At 62.2% G+C, this 18865-nt stretch overlaps 7 protein-coding genes across 7 annotated transcripts; 3 read left to right on the forward strand and 4 right to left on the reverse strand.

Moving 5' to 3' along the window:
* Nucleotides 1–270: 270 nt before the first annotated feature.
* On the reverse strand, nt 271–719 carry VTJ83DRAFT_4939 (uncharacterized protein; the record flags this gene model as incomplete). The annotated part of the gene is made up of 2 exons (XM_071011483.1): nt 271–333; nt 444–719. The coding sequence occupies 2 exons, from the start codon at nt 717–719 to the stop codon at nt 271–273; spliced, it is 339 nt and encodes a 112-aa protein (XP_070866389.1).
* A 2079-nt stretch (nt 720–2798) lies between these two features.
* VTJ83DRAFT_4940 (uncharacterized protein) lies at nt 2799–3800 on the forward strand (the record flags this gene model as incomplete). Its single annotated transcript, XM_071011485.1, has 1 exon — nt 2799–3800. One exon carries the CDS (start codon nt 2799–2801, stop codon nt 3798–3800), a length of 1002 nt encoding a protein of 333 aa, XP_070866390.1.
* Nucleotides 3801–4073: 273 nt separating this feature from the next.
* VTJ83DRAFT_4941 (uncharacterized protein) lies at nt 4074–6027 on the reverse strand (the record flags this gene model as incomplete). The annotated part of the gene is made up of 4 exons (XM_071011486.1): nt 4074–4776; nt 4879–5280; nt 5426–5593; nt 5669–6027. The coding sequence occupies 4 exons, from the start codon at nt 6025–6027 to the stop codon at nt 4074–4076; spliced, it is 1632 nt and encodes a 543-aa protein (XP_070866391.1).
* Nucleotides 6028–8431: 2404 nt separating this feature from the next.
* Nucleotides 8432–10953, forward strand: VTJ83DRAFT_4942 (uncharacterized protein; the record flags this gene model as incomplete). The annotated part of the gene is made up of 6 exons (XM_071011487.1): nt 8432–8468; nt 8543–8580; nt 8642–8729; nt 8792–8992; nt 9081–9223; nt 9313–10953. The coding sequence occupies 6 exons, from the start codon at nt 8432–8434 to the stop codon at nt 10951–10953; spliced, it is 2148 nt and encodes a 715-aa protein (XP_070866392.1).
* A 527-nt stretch (nt 10954–11480) lies between these two features.
* On the reverse strand, nt 11481–14338 carry VTJ83DRAFT_4943 (uncharacterized protein; the record flags this gene model as incomplete). Its single annotated transcript, XM_071011488.1, has 2 exons — nt 11481–13984; nt 14035–14338. 2 exons carry the CDS (start codon nt 14336–14338, stop codon nt 11481–11483), a joined length of 2808 nt encoding a protein of 935 aa, XP_070866393.1.
* A 493-nt stretch (nt 14339–14831) lies between these two features.
* On the forward strand, nt 14832–15590 carry VTJ83DRAFT_4944 (uncharacterized protein; the record flags this gene model as incomplete). Its single annotated transcript, XM_071011489.1, has 2 exons — nt 14832–14962; nt 15044–15590. 2 exons carry the CDS (start codon nt 14832–14834, stop codon nt 15588–15590), a joined length of 678 nt encoding a protein of 225 aa, XP_070866394.1.
* Nucleotides 15591–16033: 443 nt separating this feature from the next.
* On the reverse strand, nt 16034–18270 carry VTJ83DRAFT_4945 (uncharacterized protein; the record flags this gene model as incomplete). Its single annotated transcript, XM_071011490.1, has 2 exons — nt 16034–17791; nt 17875–18270. The coding sequence occupies 2 exons, from the start codon at nt 18268–18270 to the stop codon at nt 16034–16036; spliced, it is 2154 nt and encodes a 717-aa protein (XP_070866395.1).
* Between the last annotated feature and the right edge of the window lie 595 nt (nt 18271–18865).

Below are 18865 nucleotides of genomic sequence, written 5' to 3' on the forward strand. Positions count from 1 at the left end.
AAACTCTGCTGTCGTGATCGTGATGTCGTTCCACCCGGTCAACGGCAGCAAGCCGGCGTTCCGTCATGAGGATCGGCGATTACGCGAAACATCAGGAACGGCCTGGCATGTGAAATCCGCCCAAGATGGAAAGGAGGGACCTAGGGGGGCAGGTGTGACAAGACCTGCGCTGCCGAAGACATGGATGGAGGACCCGGGTGGGTGGCTGACGGACCCGATCGATCCGGCGAGTGGCGATTGATGGATGGATGAATGGATGGATTCTTTTTCTTAGAAGAGGATATCCAGGCAGCAGCAGCACGCCATACCGGCGAGGAACGCTTCAAAGCAGCCCTAGATTGTGCGTACAATCAAAAGGAAATCGTTCCCAGTCAGCAAGACCCCCCTTGACTATCCAGAAACAAAAGAAAGCCCCCTCTTGAGAAGGGCGCGGTGGCACTCACGGGTCCGCTCTTCTCCTGCTGCACGGGCTGCTGCGCGGGGTGGTAGTAGCCGGCCGGCGGGGGCTGCTGGCCCGGAGGGTAGCCGGGCGGGTAGTAGCCCCCCGGCGGCGGCGGCGCGCCTTGCGGCTGGCCGTAGCCCATCTGGGGCTGCTGCTCGTAGTAGTACGACGCGCCCGCGCCGCCCGGCGGAGGTTGCTGCCCGTAGGCGGGTTCTCCGTAGGCAGGCTGGCCGTAGGCGGGCTGGGGATAGGCGGGGGGCGCTCCGTCCTTGGACATTGTTTATCTCGTTTTCTGTTTTTGTTTTGTGTGTGTCTGTGTGTTTGTTTTTTCTTTTTGTTTTGCTTCTTTTTTCTGGGTGTGGTGGTGGTGGTGATGCCGGTCCGATCAAGTCTGGTCGAAGTCCGGTTGAAGTCGGGTCCAAAAGTCGAGGGTTGGAAGGGTCCGGGGTCAAGTCAGGAGTGGGGGTGATTGAATGGCACGTCGCGTAATTACTAGTTGCTTGTCCGGGGAATGCCAACGGTTTCAGGGGATCCAAAAACTGTCAGCCGGCGCGCTCCTGCTCTGGGGTTAGATAGCCGACCTGGCGCGACGAGGTTGGATGCAGAAAAAAAGAACGAGATGATTTGGACAAGGGTGGAGAGGGTGTGGATGTTTAAAAAAGGACGGGAAGAGGATTTCCGAGTGGATCTGATAGCCTGCCACGCCACACGGCCTCCAAGGGCTCCAGAATGGAGCAAGACAGGCCGGGATGATGGATGATGGGTGTTGGAGGATGGGATGGTTGTGGCAGACGGCGTGCGCGGCAAATGAGGCTGTGTCCTGGGGTCTGGGGAGGGATCGGATGTGGGTGAAAGGCGGATTGACCAACCGAGAAGAGAGCTTGCTTGTCAGAACGTCTGCTCAATTGTCTGGAAACCGTGGCGTAAGCGCGCTCTTTTTGCTGGTTCTGTTGCCCGCCCGTGTCGTTGACGCGGCCTTGGGGGGGGGGGGGGTTGTTTAATATAATATAGTACACGGTAATCGGGGAATCTGGAGGATATGCAGGGATATGTCGGGAGGCACAAGTTTGGCAGCCGGCGAGTTCAGACGGGTCGATCAAACAGACAGCCCATGCCCGGCTTTGTATATATGGATGGCCTCCCCAAGACCCCGCGAAAGACAAAAAAAAATAAACAAACAGCAAAATGAGAGCAGACCTCACCCGACACCGGAAGGGGGGCACCGTGGTCAGGAAATGAAGAGGAAATTACACCGTCAACAAACCGCTGCCGAGTGTGGAAGGCCGAGTCGTGGGAAGCGAGCCAAGCCGTATCCACTCCTACCCGACATGGACATGTGTCTCACATCAGTCTTTGGTGTCACCACGAACCGGGCAAGCTGCGTTCCGTCAATGCTCCCTTTCTTTTGGGTCCCGCTCGTGATGGCTTGCAGAGAAAAACGGCGTTCCTGATCCAGGGCTGGCCATTCTACTGTGTAGCTGGTTATGGCTTTCATGGGTAACCAATTCGTTAGCTACCATCACAGTATAGTAGGTACTTCCCGTCTGAGCCTAACAAACGGCACTGCAGAATAGTAGTAGTATAGTATAGTAGACACCATTTGACGGGGATCAGCCAAGAGTCCGAGTCCAGGATGCATGGGAATGGGCACCTCGCCCAGGTCCGGTCCCGTCGCGGCCATGCCGAGAATTGAGAAAAAGGAAGAAGGGGAAAAACAAAAGGAAGCGCAGGGGATTGACATGATGTTGTGTCGACCCAAACAGGACGGATGACGAAATGGCCTCCACTTTTGGACCATCGGCTGGACCCGCACTAGCCGTTGGCGCCTTTCCCCTATCGGAGCAGGGTCCGAGAAAGGAACCCACCTTGGCTGAGTTGGGTAGGTAGGGGAGCCACCTGGCTGACCTGACGGTTCTAGCGTCAGGCCGGGAGCGGAAGAAGCGACTTCCGAGGCCTACTATACAGCGTTACTACTCCGTGCGGGCACCTACTAGTAGGTAGTTGGTTAGCTGATAGCCTGGACCCCCCTCCCGTACGGTGTAACTATAGTGTACCTTGTACATACAGTAGGTAATGTACTACATACTACCAGATAGGCACAGCCCAACGGAAAACCACTCTACTGCGTACATAACGTTCAAGTTACTGCGTACTCCATACCTACAACGGGCGGCTTCACTGGGTACCCTTGTACACACGCGTACGTCCATTCTCGGCAAGCCACCAACCCACCTCAAACCGTCGGGCGAAAAACACAAAACCCCTCAGCCTTGTTTGAAAGCAATTGTACGATAGCCGCCCTTGATCCAAACATATTCAACATCCACACAACACGTCCACACCCACCATCCCCGCCATGACAGTACCGCCGCCGTCGCCGTCACCAGCAGGCCCTGCATCGTCGGGCCCAGGAGCGGCAAGCAAGCAAGATGACACCCTCCCCTTCCCTCCCGCCCGCCGCGCCCTCATAGCCCCTTACCTGCCCCCCTCAGAACCTGCGCCTCCTGCCCATGCCCGTCCGAGTCCTCGCTACCCCTACCTCACCCTCACCTACGCCTCCTCCCTCGACGCCTCCATCGCCCTCGTCCCCGGCCGGCCCATCGCCCTCTCGAGCCGCGACACGTACGCCATGACGCACTTCCTGCGCTCGAGACACGACGCGCTGCTGGTGGGCGCGGGGACCGCCGCGGCCGACGACCCGCGGCTGAACTCGCGCTTGCGACCCGGAGGAGAAGGGGAGGAAGAAGAAGAACAAGAGGGAACGGTGAAGCAGCCGCGGCCCGTCGTCCTCGACGCCCGCGGGCGATGGAGGGTGGGGCCGGAGAGCCGCGTGGTGCAGGCGGCGCGGCAGGGAAAGGGGTTGGGCCCGTGGGTGCTCGTGTCCGAGCCCGCCTTCGCCGAGGTGGAGGAGGAGAGGGTGAGGGCCGTGGAGGCGGTTGGCGGGCGGTACGTGCGGCTGCCGACGGGCAAGGACGGGAGGTTTGCGTGGGCCGACGTGCTGTCGGCGTTGGCCGGGCTGGGGGTAAGGAGCGTCATGGTGGAAGGCGGAGGCGACGTGATCAACTCCTTGCTGGTGCCGCCGGGGAGCGGGTTTGTGGACGCCGTGGTGATAACCATCGCGCCGGTGTGGTTGGGGCAGGGGGGTGTGGTGGCCTCGCCGCCGAGGGTGGCGCCGGAGCCGGGTGGTGGTAGTGGTGGTGGTGCTGGTGGTGGTGGCGATGATGAGGAGAAGGGTCACGGCAGCGGCGCCGATAGCCACAACAACAGCAGCCCGGCGCCGTTGCCCCAGAGGCTGAGCGATGTGAGTTGGTTCCCGATGGGAGAAGACGTTGTCATGTGCGGGAGGATACCCAAATGAATTCGTTCGTTCGTCTTTCGTTCGTCTCTCTCTCTCCCTCCTGCCTGATCCTCTCCCTGTTGCTTGCTCTCTCCCTCTCTCTCTCTCTCTCTCTCCCTCTCTCTCTCTCCCTCCCTCTCTCTCTCTCTTTTCTCTACCTATCCGCCGATGGACCGCCTGTTCAATGCCATCACCCTTGAACCCCCCTCCCATCGCCATGTTTGCGCTTGCGCTCGACTGTCATTGGTTACCGTCCAACGAGACTTGGCACCCTTCCCTTCGCTTTCCGTCTCCTCACAAACCACCTCGCCACCGAATTTCCAACCACCTCAGCGGTAGATACATGATGCCGGTGACCACAAACGCCATCTCAAAGCCGATGTCGCCCGTAACCTTGGCAATCGGCCCTGTATACCACGGCGCCGCCATGCCCGGCACCACCAAGCCCATACTCAGCAGCGACGCTCCCACGGCCGCCAAGCCGGGCGGGAGCTTCCTCCCCACGTTCCAAATCCTGTGGTCAAAGCTCGCGTAATCCATCCTCCGGAAAACGACCAGCTCCTCGATCAGCACGGCGTCAAAGCACCCGGCCCAGTACCCGATGAGGGCCAGAAAGTTGGCCAGGCTCTCCTCCCACCGCCTCGCCGCGAGCACCGCGATGGGCACCATGATGCCCATGGCCGCCAGGATGAAGACGGCCCTCGGCACGCGGGCGAACTGGGGCAGCAGCATCTGCAGGTTGAGCGCGATGCTGTACATGCTCATGGTGACGTTGCCCAGGATGCTCAGGGCCAGCAGGACGAGCACGAAGCGGCCGAAGCCGACGCCCAGGACCGGGGACAGCATCTCGGCCAGGACGCCGCCGATGCCGGTCCGCTGGTAGGCGGCGTGCCAGGCCGGGTGGTTCGGGACGGCGCCCCCGATGGCGGCGCCGAGTATGAGGAGCGGGACGGAGGGGAGGAGGAGGCCGAGGTAGAAGTAAAGGAAGACCCGGAGCCTAGTTACAAGGTACGATGGATAGGGTGTGAGCACGAGAGTTGGTCAAGCCAAGGGAGAGACGAGGAACGAAACAAGGAAAAAAAAAAAAGGAATGGCTCACCTGTTGGCCTTCTTAGGGTTGTGGTAGATGGAATAATCCGACACGGTCCCGCCAAAGGTGATGAAATAGCCCGCCACGAGACCGCCGAGCGTCAGTATCTTGGCCGGCGTCGCCGGCGGCGCTTCAGCCTGGAAGCGGAGGTGCTTGCCGGCGCAACCGACGGCGATGACGATGGCGATGAGGTTGGGAATCCAGGTCCATCGCTCCCAGAAGTGGACGGCGCGCTGGCCGAGCAGCGACACGGCAAACGAGACGACGCAGGCGACGACGATGCCCACGTCGACGGGGATGCGGTCCGGGTCGAGCGCGGCCAGGGCCTGCCCGCCCACGATGGACGAGAGGAGAGAGAAGCCCGTGAGGGTGGCGGCGTTGAAGAGGAGGGGGATCGTCACGAGGTACAGCCTGCGTTGGGGGGGCGCGGTGAGGTAAGCCGGGTGCGCGTCAACGACGGGACGGGAGGGAGGTCATGGGGGGAAGAAAAAAAAAAAAAACAAAAAAAAGACTCAGGAGGGATGGTGAAAGGAGAATGGCTGTGTGTGCTACGGACCCAAACGAATAACGGGCTTGCACGAGCTGCCTCAGGCCCGTCTCCATGCCGCCGAGGCCCATGAAGGCGGGCGGGATGCACGTCAGCAGGGCGAAGAAGAGGAACGTGAGGGAGGCGTCGCGCAGGCCAAGGCCCATGTTCAAGGTGGCTAGCATGCCGGTGGGTATCCTAAAGTAGCATCCAACGAGCAGCGTCAGAACCAGCGTCAGGGGGGGTGGGGAGGGGGTTCTGGAGGCGACGTACGGCAGCAGACAGCACAGGCAAGTGAAGAAGGCCGTAAACAGGTGGCTGTACTTTGTCGAGGTGCGCTCCTCGAGGGGCACCGGCTTGATGCCGTTCTCCTCGAAGCCCGCGTCGAGCAGCCGCCTGTACCACCGGGGCTTGCCGGCGCGCTCGGTCCGGTATACCTCGCCGTCCTCCGGGGTTAGAGAGGCCAGGAAGCGCCTCCATCGAGAAGGCTGCGCCGGGGCCTGCTGCGAGCGTGTCTCCGTCCGGCTGGCTTGGCCGTATGGCTGCGGCTGCGACGAGTCCTGGGTGTCATAGTCGCTAGGCCCGTCCTTCAGGGGTGGAGCCTCCATGTCGACTGGTCTGATCGGGCACATTGGTGTCAAGGCGAAGGAAATCCCAAGAGGCACTACAGCAGGCTAGAGGGCGGGTTCCACTTGGACGGTGCGTGCCCAAACGCTGCCCCTATTTTGGGAGGCGGCTTGACGGTCTTCTTAAGCTTCTCGCCAGACACCCTCATCTTCCTTTTTTTTCTGGGATCATCATCACTGCTGCTGCCCTTTCCGCTACCATGACCACCGCCACCCATCACCCACCCATCACCCATCACCCATCCATCACCAGCGCCACTGCTGCTTACCATTCCTTCTCCTAGCCATGTCGAAGCGGTGAAGTCGAGGCGACGGTACGATGGCTGTAGCCGTCCACACCCGCGCCGCGGGCATGGGGATGCCGAAATGACGCCGGGGAGCGCATCGCGGTTCTGCGGGCTTCTCACCCTTCCATGTGGAACATATCAGCTCGACATGGTCCCCGGTCCAGCTGGAATGTTGGGAGAGGGAGGCGGGAATCGGCATCGTGATATCCGATGAGACTATGCATGCAGAAACCGCAGGGAAGCCGGCCGCTCCATTGGAGGAGGAGGTAAACAGCGGTTGGACAAGAACGTGGGATGAGAGGAAGAGGGGGAGGGGAAGGGGGGCAAAAGTGCCTTCATTTTGCAGGTGTTGAGAGCCTTGATGGGCAGCGAGACATGGCATGGTGCGATACCAAGCTTCCACGGAGGTTCCTCCACCGGGGGCAGCTCGGGCATGCTCATGGGCGAATGGGGCACGCCACATGCGGGATGCTCCATGGACTGCCGCAGAAGCGTCGGATCTGAGAATCCGATGCGAAGCTCTGCAGATGGTGAAGGTTGTCCATGTAGGATAGAATTCTGTGGCCAACGTTGCATGGCGGCTTTTTCGGGGGCGAATTGGCCATGTGGGACGGACGGTGGTTCCCCCGAGGAGCTCTCCGAGAGGCACCACCGCACAAGATTGGACCAGACAACGCTCGCCGGACGCCTTCTCTGGCCCTTGGCATGGAGTTGGCGGGGTCGTGGTTCCAGAAGGCTGCCCTGAAAATCAAAGAGACCCGGATTTGGAGGCCGCCCAATGTTTCATTGTGTTTGCTGGCTGGCTTTTTTGTTCGCCCCCGTTCTCAACAAACCACCTCATGAGCGGGGGGATACACCCTTTACAAGCTCCCATGAGCAAAGCAGCAGCCGCTCGCCAGCAGGTGTGCCGTTGTTGAAGCCGGGAACCGGGTTCCTGGGCACCTCAAACCCGAGCGTTTTGAATACCTTGGGTGAGAGAGGAAGAGAGGAATTGGAGGAGTGGGGGTGGGGGGGGGGGGGGTGGATCTTGGCGACCGTCATCCACCCGCATGAGGGCAAAGATCGCCCAGCTCTTATTGCCCAGCTCTTACACAGTACTGCTGAAGACCAAGACTTGGCATCATACGAGTCAGAGAGAGCCGGAATCTGCCGTGCCCTGGAGGGATTCTGGGCGTGATTGGCGGCATCTCGCTGGGACCGTTGGGAGTGGCGATTATCTGGTTTGCGAACCCGCGGGGCGTGCAGCTTTCCCGAACCCGCACCCGAGACATTCGGCGGGACCTACCCGTCGCTACTAACCTTACTACCTAACCTTATCTCCCTACCTACCCTAGCTCCCCAAGGTGGTACCTAGGGCACCCGTCCTTGGGGGGAGGTCCTAGCTGAGGTGCGGTACGTACCGAGATGCCTCGAGACCAGAAGGTCGAGGCGCCCGAGGTGAACACACAGTACCTGGTACCTAGACCAGTATCCATGAAAGGTTCCTTATAGAAGGGTTAGGGTTGGCACAGCGCTCCAGCCCCCCAACCCCCACCCTGGTCCCTCCTGACGGGATCAGGCCGAAGCAGGCGCGCAGCACGCAGCAACAGCAACAGCAGCAGCAGCAGCAGCAGCACAAGCGAGCTCTCTGCTAAAGAGAACCTCCTGCATGCGCAGCTCTCCTAGGTATAGTAGGTAGCCCAGCCAACCAAAGCTGAATCCGGGCCCCCAACCCCTAACCCCGAACCTCGCCCCCCCCCCCCCCCCCGCAACGCTGCTGCTGCGTGTTGCATCGCCAACTTGGAACCTAAACCCGATTCCCAAGTCGCGCGGTAGTTTCAAGTCTCCTGATTTCTCGGCATCCTCCCATCCTCCTCGTCACTGGACCCATCCACACCGCATGGTTTGCTCGCGCTGGACCTGCACGGTTTGGTGATTTTGACGTTTCTTTTTTGTTTTTTTCCCTCTGTCCGTTTTCCGATTCATTCTCGAGCTGCGCCAAGAAGTTTCGTCTCGTCTCGTCATCCTCCCTTCGACCACTCGACCCCTCGGCTCCCCCCCCCTTGATCTACCACTCCCTGGTGTTGAGCTGGGCTGGGCTCTGGCTTCGGCTTTAGCTCGGCATCGAGCCTCACAGTGACGCCATGGACGGCCCGTCTATCATCAAGGACCACGCGAAGGGTATGCGCCGGTGGCTTCCCTCTCCCTCTTCTCTGCTTTGGCGTCGCTGACCGCAGCCTGCTTGTCCCCCGCAGCCATTATCGATTCCATCAGCCGAACCGCCCCGAACGACGTGAGCTCCCACGGCCAAGCCCACCTCCAGAGAGACCCGTTCTGACCCTGGCGGCTCTTAGTGGAAAGTCCTCGTCCTCGATGAGACCACCAAGAAGCTCGTCGACAGCTCCCTCAGCGAAGATGACATCCTCCGACACCACATCACGAGTACGCCCGGCTTCCCCCTGCGCATCGACGCCGGCACCATGCTGACCGCCTCCGTCCCCCAGATATCGAGCTCATCGAGGAGCGCCGGGACTTGAACCCGGACATGGACGCCCTCTACCTTCTCTCCCCCCAACCTCACATCATCGATTGCCTCCTCGCCGATATCGACCGCCGCCGCTACAGGAGGCGCTTTGTCATATGGACAAGCCTTCCCTCGGACGCCCTGCAACGCCGGCTGGACCCGGCCCGGAGGGGCATCGCAGGTACGTACCTTACCCCCCCCCCCCCTCCTCCAACTTGTCGTCTCTGCCGCCCAGCTCAACGCTCACCCATCTGCTTGGCTCGCTGCAGCACCCCCTGATTTGCTGTTTGTCGATTTCTACCCGCGCGAGTCGCATCTCGTCACCTTCCGCGACCCTTCGAGCTTCCTCGTCCTCTTCAACCCCGCCTGCAACGACCTTGTAGCCCGCCACCTCCGTGATCTGGCCTCAAAGGTGTGTGTGTATGCGCAGTCATTCTCTCTCCTGGGCCGGACGGTGCCCCGTGCTGACGGCCCGCGACCTTGTCTCTCCCGCCTCTCCAGATCGCGTCGGTATGCATCACCCTTCAGGAGATGCCCAAGATCCGGTACTACTCGCCACCCCAGCACGCCGAGCACGAGGCGAGGGTGCTCAGCATGCACCTGGCCCGCTTCGTCCAGAGAGAGCTCGAGAGCTACCAGCAGTGGGACCGCAACTTCCCACCGCCGTCGCAGCGGCCCCAGTCCGTCCTGGTTGTCACCGACAGGTCCATGGATTTGATGGCGCCGCTGCTGCACGAGTTCACCTACCAGGCCATGGTCCACGACCTGCTTCCCATCCAGGAGCAGCCCGACGGCAAGGTGACCTTCCACATGACCATCAACGAAAACACCCCCGAGGCGGAGGAGAAGGACATGGAGCTCTCCGACAAGGATTCCGTTTGGGTCGGCAACCGCCACAAGCACATGAAGGACACCATCGATCGCATCATGAACGAGTTTCAAAAGTTCCTCGATCAGAACCCCAACGCCGCCAAGCGCGCCCCCGGCTCCAGCAACCTCAACGACATCCGCGACATGCTGGCCGGCCTGCCCCAGTTCCAAGAGATGAAGGCCGCCTACTCGCTGCATCTGACCATGGCCCAGGAAGCCATGAACATTTTCCAAAAGTACAAGCTGGCCGACCTGGCCTCGGTCGAGCAGACCCTGGCCACGGGCCTCGACGAGGATGGCAAGAAGCCCAAGAACATCCTGGACCAGGTCGTGCGCATGCTCGACGATCCCGACGTCGCCCCGGCCGACCGCCTCCGCCTGATCGCCATCTACGCCCTGTACCGCGATGGCATCATCGGCCAAGACCTCCATCGCCTGCTGTGGCACGCCGCCCTATCCACATCCCGCGGCCGTCCCGACCAGGCCGTCGTCGAGAACATGCAGCTCCTCGGGGCCCGCCCCCTCAAGCAGCTCAAGGAGCAACGCCAGACCCCGCCGCCCCTCTTCCCTCCTCCTCCCAAGCAAGCCGTCGTGGAGGACGAGTACGCCCTCTCCCGCTTCGAGCCCGCCCTGAAGCAAATGCTCGACCACCTCATCGCCGGCGATCTCGACCAGAACCATTTCCCTTATGTCCTCCCGCCCGACGACGCTTCGAACTCCCAGCCCCTCCACACGCAGGGCTCGCTGCGCGCCGCCGCCCCGCGCTGGGCCCAGGCCAACCACCGCCGCACAGAGAACCGCCAGCGCATCATCGTCTTCGTCGCCGGAGGCGCCACCTACTCCGAAGCCCGCGCCTGCTACGAGATGGGCGAGAAGCACAACCGCGACGTCTTCCTCGCAACCTCTCATATGGTGTCCCCGGGCAAGTACATTGCAGACCTCCGCGACCTCCAGGCGGACCGCCGCCGCCTGGACTTGCCCCTGGATAGGCCCCCGCCGAAGGCGCCCGCCCACATCTACGAGAGGCCCCAGCCCCCGCCGCAGCCCAAGCCCCAGCCGATGCAGCAACCACCGGCGAGGCCCGGCGGTCTGCCGCCGGGTCAGCAGCAGCCGCCGATCCCTGGCCCGCCGACGGCCGCCATGGCGCAGATGTCGCTCGGTTCGTCCGGTTCGGGCGCCGGCGGGGTTGACCCGCGGCCGGGCACGGCCGATTCGGATGCCAAGAAGAAGGATAAGGACAAGAAGAAGAAGCTGTTTGGATTCAAGAAGTGATGGCGTGCACGAGACCTGGCGAGTGTACCTCGTGCTGGCTGTGGCTGGACCCAGGGAAAAGGGAGGTGGTGTTGGGCCGACGATATATCAGGGTTATGGTTGGGGTTAGGGTACAGGGTTAGGGTTGCAATGGCATGACGTGCTAAAACATACCACCCATCTACGTGTATTTTGCTTGGTACCAAGCCTTCCCCCAAGTCGAGTGTTTGTTGAAAGTGAGTGCGGTTGTGCGAGCGGTTGGACAGAAGTAGGAAAGGACGGCGAGGGCTATGGTTATGGACGACCGGGTGAAACGACACCATGATATCCTTCCATTATACACATATACATCTCTCTCTCTCCTATCTCTCTCTCTCTCCTATCTCTCTCTCTCTCCTATCTCTCTCTCTCTCCTATCTCTCTCTCTCTCCTATCTCTCTCTCTCTCCTATCTCTCTCTCCTATCTCTCTCTCTCTCTCACACACTCTCTCTGTGTGTGTGTACAACCCAACCACCTCCTACCCTACGAATCCACCCCGGCCGCGCCCTCATGACTTTTTGGCCTTCTTGCTCGGCCTGGCATTCTTCTCCTTTCTCTTCTCCTTGAGGGCACGGTTCTTGCGAATGTCGTCGGCCGACTTGAGCTCGCGCCGGCTGCCCTCGCCGTCCTTGTACTTGCCGATGCGCTGCTCGCGGGCCTCGGCCACGCGCCGCTTGCGCACGTGGTAGTCGTCGCGCCACTTGTCGGCGTCCTTGGGCGCCTTTTGCTGCTTGTGCTTGAAGTGGCGGCCGCTGGCGGCGGCCGAGCCGGGCCCGGCCGTGAACTGGCGCACGAGCTGCGGCTTCTCGACCTCGCCGACGGTGGGGAGGCGGCCCAGGCGGTTCGCGCGGCGCCACTTGTCGAAGCGCCCGCTCTGGAACGAGGCGGCGATCTTGACGCCCGACTCGCCGCGGATCATCTTGGTGGAGCCCGCGCGCGAGCCGTCCTGGTCGTTGGCCGACGAGACGTACTTGCTGTGGCGCTTGTCCCAGCGCATCTTGGGGCGGGTCGGCAGGCCAAAGGCCTTGGCCGTCTCGTCGTCGTTGAGGTCCATGGCGGCGTCGCGGGCCGCCTCGACAAAGGTGCCGCCCGACGTGACGCCGTAGGCGCGCTCCTCGGCCACGCTCATCGTGCGCGGCGTGTACGACATGTAGATCTCGGGGTCTTCGAAGGAGGTTTTGCCCTTGTGGGATTTGGCGCTGCTGGTGACGGTGACTTCGAGCTCGGAGTCCGAGTCGGCGTCGGAGGCGTCGTTTTCGTCTTCCCACACGGCGCCGTCGTCGCTGTCATCTCCCTCGGGTTGGTCCTGATCGCTGCCCTTTCCGTTGGCCGGGGCGTCGTCGTCGTCGTCGTCGGCATCCGCCATCTCGGCGTCCTCGTCGTCCTTCTTCGGCGCCCTCCTCGGGCCTACGCGTGCTCTAAAGGTGCGCATGACCTCGGCGGCCTTGTTCTTGGCCGACTTGCCTTGCGGCCCAATCTCGAAGACGGTTTCTTGCGGCTTGAAGCCGCTGATCTTGGAGAGCAGGCTCTCGCGGGCCTGCTCGGCGTCGGCCGCCTCCTCGCCGAACAAGGTGTGCAGCTGGGACCAGGCCTTGGTGGCGATGATCTCGCGGGCGCGCTTGGCGCTCTGGGTGGACGCCGAGTTTCTGGTTTTCATGTAGAGCTTTTCGGCCTTGACGGTGACGCGCTTGAGGGCGCTCATGTCGTCGGACTCGGCGAGAACCTTGCTCACCCACTCCACCTGGTTCTCGAGCTCGGCCCTCTTGAGGGTGCCGATCACCACGTCCCGCGCAAACGACGGCTCCTTGGTCTCCTGGCCGACCACCAGCTTCCGGCCCAGGAAGAGCTGGAGGTCAAGGAGATAGGGGAGATCCGACTCGCGGACCAGGGCGTAGGCCCAGCCGCGCTGGCCGGCGCGAGCCGTGCGGCCAACGCGATGGACAAAGATCTTTGGCTGGGGAGGGAAGTCGTAGTTGATAACGTTTGCGAGCACCGGGATGTCGATACCGCGGGCGGCGACGTCGGTGACGACCAGGATGTTGGTGCGACCACGGCGGAAGCTTTCGACTTGGATCTTGCGAGCCGTCTGGTCGAGCGAGCCGTACACGTACGAGACGGAGAAGCCGGCGTGGCGGAGCAGATTGGCGATGTACTCGACGTGGTGCTTGGTAGCGGTGAAGATGATGGTCGAGTGCTCGGTGGGCTTCTCCTTGGGGTTGGGCTTGTCGGAGCCACGCTTTCGCTTCTTGGACGGGGCCTGCTCCGAGGATTCCTCGGCGGCAGCCCCCGCGGGCGGGCCTAGGGGCATCTTGATGACGTCGTGAAGGATGTGCAGCAGGGCGGCCTCCTTTTCGCCAGCCTTGACCGAGAAGAAGGCGCTCTCCAGGTCCGGGGACACCTTGGTCTCGGCGTCGAGGCGGACGAGGCTGGGCTCCTGCAGGCCGGCGCGGGCAAACTCGACAAGCGATGACGGGAGGGTGGCGGAGAAGAGCAGGGTCTGGCGGGACGGGGGCAGGGCGTGCAGGATTTCGGTGAGCTGGGCGGCGAAGCCCATTTCGAAGAGGCGGTCGGCCTCGTCGAAGACGACGTACTTGATGGAGGAAAGGTCGAGCGACATCTCGACCTTGAGGTGCAGGAAACGGCCGGGGGTGGCGATGATGATGTCGGGATTGGCGGCCATGAGGGCGAACTGGTCTTCAAGGCTCTCGCCGCCGACGAGCATGACGGTTTTGAGATCGGTGCCCTTGCCGAGCTCCTTGACGACCTTGAGGGTCTGCAGGGCCAGCTCGCGGGAAGGCGACATGACGAGGGCGCGGGCGCCGACGCGGGGGCTGTGGGCCTTGAGGCGCTCGATCATGGGAATGACGAAGGCGGCGGTCTTGCCGGAACCGGTGCGGGCCATGCCGACGACATCGCGACGCTCGAGGATCAGGGGGATGGTCTTGCGCTGGATAGGGGTGGGCACGGAGAAGCCCTTGCGGGCGATGGCGCGGAGGAGGTTGGGATTGAGGCCTGGATGGAGCGTCAGTCAAGAAAGTTGCAGCGGCAGCACGTCGACTTACCCATGGCCTGAAATCCGCCGCCCTTCTTGGACGACTTGCCCTGGGAGACATTGGCCTTGCGATTGGAGCTCCGCTGCTGCCGCGCGATGAAGTCCTCGTCGTCCTCCGAGCCGCTGTCGGAGCCGCCATCACCGCCAACGTTCAGCAGCTCTCCAAAGTCGAGGTCGGCATCCTGCTTGGACGTCCGGGAGGCGTGATTTTCGAAGCCGCTGTCGCTGGCCGAATCGGCGTCGTTCGCAAACAAGGACCCGGCGATGTCGACCTCGTTCTCGGAGGGGGCGGGCGATGCCGCTCGTTGCTTCATGGCGGATGCTGCGAGCCGCCGTGGCAGCCGATGGTTTGATGGAGGAGAGCAGATGGGCCACTCCGTGTTGTGGTCAACGTTGTCTGCCAGCAATGACGAGCGATGGGGGAGGAATTGAAGAAAGCTTCCGGGTCGGGTCCGTCCCAAATTTTAGCGGGGCCTTTGCTTATCGCTTATCGCTTATCGCCTCTCGCTTGTCGCATCTCGCATCTCTGAATGCATCTTGCAGCCTCGCTATCTTGATTCCCGCTTTCCGCTTTCCGCTTTCCGCTGCCGCCAAGGTTCTTCATTCCTGCTGGCTTCCCGTCGTCGCTCAACCCATCGTTCCCATTCCCATCTTCCCCATCTTGTTGCTTTTGCTGGTCGCCTTGCAAAGCTCCATCTCGACGTCTCATCAACTCCAGCCTCGTTTCTGCCGGCCACCAACAACTGTCCGCGTTTAGCCACCGGTTCGATTGATTCTTCCAATACAACACCCCCGACGACAGCCACGATGGCAACGACGGATGCCAAGGACGAGCCCGTCGACACGCGGGACGCCCTCGAAGTGCTCGAGGCCGAGGCCAAGGAGTTTGAGAAAGATGCCGAGATCGACCGCATCCTCAAGGCGTTTCGGTTAGATGCGTAAGTGCCTTCGTTGGCGTGCTCTCGACCGGTTTCGTCCAGCACCATCCCCGCTGACCCTCCTTTTCCCTTTCTTCCCAGCTATGCCGTCCTCGGCCTCAAACCCGGCGTGCCCGAATCCGACATCAAGATGGCCTACCGCAAAAAGTCCCTCCTCATCCACCCCGACAAGACAAAAAACCCCCTGGCCCCGGAGGCCTTCGACCGCCTCAAGAAGGCCCAGACGGAGCTCATGGACGAGAAGCACCGCACGACCCTCGACGAGGCCATCGCCGACGCCCGCATGCTCGTGCTGCGCGAGAAGAAGTGGACCGTCGACAGCCCGGAGCTCAAGACGCCCGAGTTTGAGCGCCTGTGGGCCGACAAGACCAAGTTCGTGCTCATCGAGAACGAGCAGCGCCGCCGCCGCCAGATGCGCGCCCAGATGCAGGAGGAGGGCCGCGAGCAGCGCCGCCAGGAGGAGGAGGCCGAGGCCAGGCGCCGGAAACGCCAGCACGAGGAGGAGTGGGAGGCCACGAGGGACCAGCGGATCAACAGCTGGAGGCAGTTTCAAAAGTCCAAAACGGGCGGCAGCAGTGGCGACGGAGGGCCGTCCAAGAAAAAGAAGAAGCTCAAGCCGATCGGGTGAAGGGGGAAGGTTTGCTCAAAGGTTGAAACACCTTGGGATTCAATGGTTGGGTCATCTATCTTTTATGGCAATGGTTTGCCTCTGGTTGGCAGGCCCTCCTGGTTGAGCGGTTTACGGAGTACGGAGTTGGAGTCTCCCGGGAATCTTTAGGGTCAGGGTGTGAGTTATTCTAACAGAGACCGACCCCGACAATGTTCATCCTGACATGAAAAAAGGTGTGGTCTCCTCAGCATCGCGGCACTTGTTCCGGATGCGATTCAAACGCCCGGTTCAGCATGGCAAACTGCGGCCAGTTGTTGCCGTGAGCCGAGCGCCCACGGACGAGTCTCGCATGACATTTGCTACAGGAGCCCGTTCATGTGAAGGGTTTTTTTTTTTTTTTCCTGAACCCGCTTTCGGCTACGGGGGGCTTTCCACTCTTGTTCGTAACGACCGCGCCGCCGCTACTTCGGCGCGTGCTTCTTCTTATACTGCACAAACCGCCCCAGGTTCAAGACCGCCTCGTCCGCCCTCGTTCTCAGCTCCGGCTGCGTCCGCTTATCGATCCCCTTGGCCAGGGCCCGCACCCGCGGCACCAGCGCCTCGAGGTGCCCCAGGAAGCCGTCCTTCCAAAACACCTCGCGGTCGCAGGGCAGCTCCTCGTCGCCGTACAGGTCAAAGACCTGGTTCAGCGCCTCGATCACGTCGGCCGGCGGCGCTTGGAAGGCCGCGGTGGGCGCCGGGCCCCCCTCCAGGCCGGCCTCGCCGCCCGCTTCCAACACCGTCATCAAGAACACGCCCACCTCGCGGTTCACCTCGACCGGCGCCGGGTCGCGCGCCAGAGAGCCGAGGACGCCGATGCACTTGACTCCCAGGCCTTGGAACGGGTCGGGCGCGTCATCGCCGCCGCCGTCGCCGCCGCCGTCGCCACCGCGGGGGGCCTCTTCGGCCGGCGGGTCCTGTTTTCCTGCCGCCGCACGGTACAGCGCCATGAACTTGCGATGATGCGCCCCCTCGGGGGCGGGCGTCTCTCCCTGGAGGGTGCGCGCGACGGCCCACGCGAGGCTGGTGACCTGGGTCGCGAGGGCAAGGTCGGCGCAGTCGGCCTCGAGGATGGGCGCCACCACCTTTCGCCAGATCTTCTTGGCGGTAGGGTACCACGCGGCGTAGATGTTTGCGTTCTCGTCGCCGTCGAAGTCGAGGCACGAGATGGTCCAGGCGATGTTGTTGAGCGCGGACAGGGCGCGGGATTGTACCACGAGGGACGCGTCCGTGTCGAGGGGCAATTGGCCCGCGAGACGGATGAGTTGGGGGACGGCGCGCTGGAGCAGCTCGCGGAGGGTGGGTAGGTCGTCGAGGTCGCCTGACCCGGAGCCCTCGGCGGCTGTGACGAGGTCCATGTCGGCTTCGACGTCGGAGGTGATGGAATCGCCGTCACCTTCCTCATCGTCATCGATGTCTTCTCCTTCTTGTTCTTCCTCCGCTTCATCGTCCTCGTTGTCGCCGTCTTGTTGCTCCGCGTCAGAACCCCCGTCGACGTCCATTGCGTCGCCGTCCGTCTCGTCGTCGATGCCGTTCCACTCCTCCTCGGCCGCCTTGCCGGCGTCGAGCGGCGCCCGGTTCCCCTTGACGAGCGTTTCGTGGAAGTCGGTTCCGATCGACGCGAGAATCTCCAGCGCCACCTGGGCGATCTCGGCCGGGCTGGAAGCGCCGTTGGCGGCCGTCAGGCTGCTCGGCGTCACCTGCTCCAGGGCGCGGGTGAGGCTGGGGACCAGGACGGCGTCGCAGGCGCCGTCCTTGCCGGGGCTGTGGTCGAGCCAGTTGAGCGAGGCGAAGACGTTGTGCAGGACGCCGCACGACAGCACGGAGCGCGGGCTGGCGGCCGTCCCCGTGGTGGCGAGCCTCAGCAGGGCTTCGTAACACTGCGTCTCCGGGTCGTTGGTTATCGCCTGCCCCAGCTGCAGGTTGTCCTCGGAGAGGGTGGTGAGGCAGGACATGACTTCGTCAAAGATGTCTTGGGGAGCCACGTCGGTGGCGGCGAGGCGGAAGAGAAACCGCAGGATGGTCGGGTTCGCGACGATGGCGGAAAGGATCTCGTCCCGGGCGAGGGCGAGGAGATTGAGGAGGATGAGAAGGGAGCTGGCGATGGCCCATAGGACTCGTTGTTGCGCCTTGAGAAGCTTGGAGAAGGGGGGCTCGGTCGCCGTGAGCGTCTCGAGGATCTGCCGCCCGCCAGGTCAGCCTGCTTCATCTTCATCCGGCCCGCCGAAGCAGCCAGGGGAGCGGCCGCCGCCGCAACACGTACCGCCTTGGCAGCATGCTCCATGGCCGTCAGCACATCTTGGCGGTACAGGTGCACGCAAAAGTCGGCCTCCTCCTCCTGGGCCAACACCTTGAGGATCTCCCACCCGGCGGCTCGGCTGTCGATGCTGTTGTCGGTCAGGGTCTCGGTCAGCACGACGTGCACGACCTGCTCACGCAGCAGCAGCTTGCGGCAACGGGCGTCCTGGACGATGTTGGCGATGGCGCCCGCCGCGGCGGTCCGCGACTTGGCCTCGGTGCTCTTGAGATCCCGCAGCACCGGCAGGATCTTGGCCTCGCGGAGCTTGGCCAGCTCCGGGTCGGAAGGAGGCTTGACGGGTTTGGCAATGGGGTCAGCGCGGTTGCTGGCCCGCGCGCGGTTACGGCGGGATTTGCCCATCGTGTTTTCTTGGGTTTGTGCTTCTCTTCCTGGACTCTGTCGGTTGAGGACGGGTATGGAGAGCTGCACCGAACACAACGTCGAAAGATGGCGAGTTTCGCGGGCTTATGGTTCCTGGGTTCCAGTGTGTGGTTGTCCTGTCGACAGAAAAGTTCAAAAAAAAGTTACCAGGCCGGCCTTGGGGCCCCACCACCCCGCGGCCCCGGTTGCAGGGGGGCCCCTGTCGGTGGGTCGGTTGGTGGATCTTCAGTCAACTACTGAGTACGCAGTATAACTAGTACAGTAACGGTATTATAGTACTAGTATACTATAGTACGTACAACATCTGCTGCAGGGGTCTTGGTGTTGATTGCGGCACATTCTTCAAGATAGCATATTACTGTGTAGTTACTCGCTCCTCCAGCATCCAACAACTCACTCCAACTCTTCCCTCTTCAAAACCATAGGCATTGCTGCACCTCTCCTCTTTCCCTACGAAGGCAGCTAGTCGGTAACCCCCACGGGCCCTCCGAATTCACTGCATCATCCTGATTGCCATGGCCGTGTGAAGCGCTTCTTCCCTCGCTGATGCGTGAGCTCTTTGTCTTTGCCGTCA

Source organism: Remersonia thermophila, chromosome 4 (genome assembly GCF_042764415.1).
Source record: "Remersonia thermophila strain ATCC 22073 chromosome 4, whole genome shotgun sequence".
Taxonomy (NCBI): domain Eukaryota; kingdom Fungi; phylum Ascomycota; class Sordariomycetes; order Sordariales; family Chaetomiaceae; genus Remersonia; species Remersonia thermophila.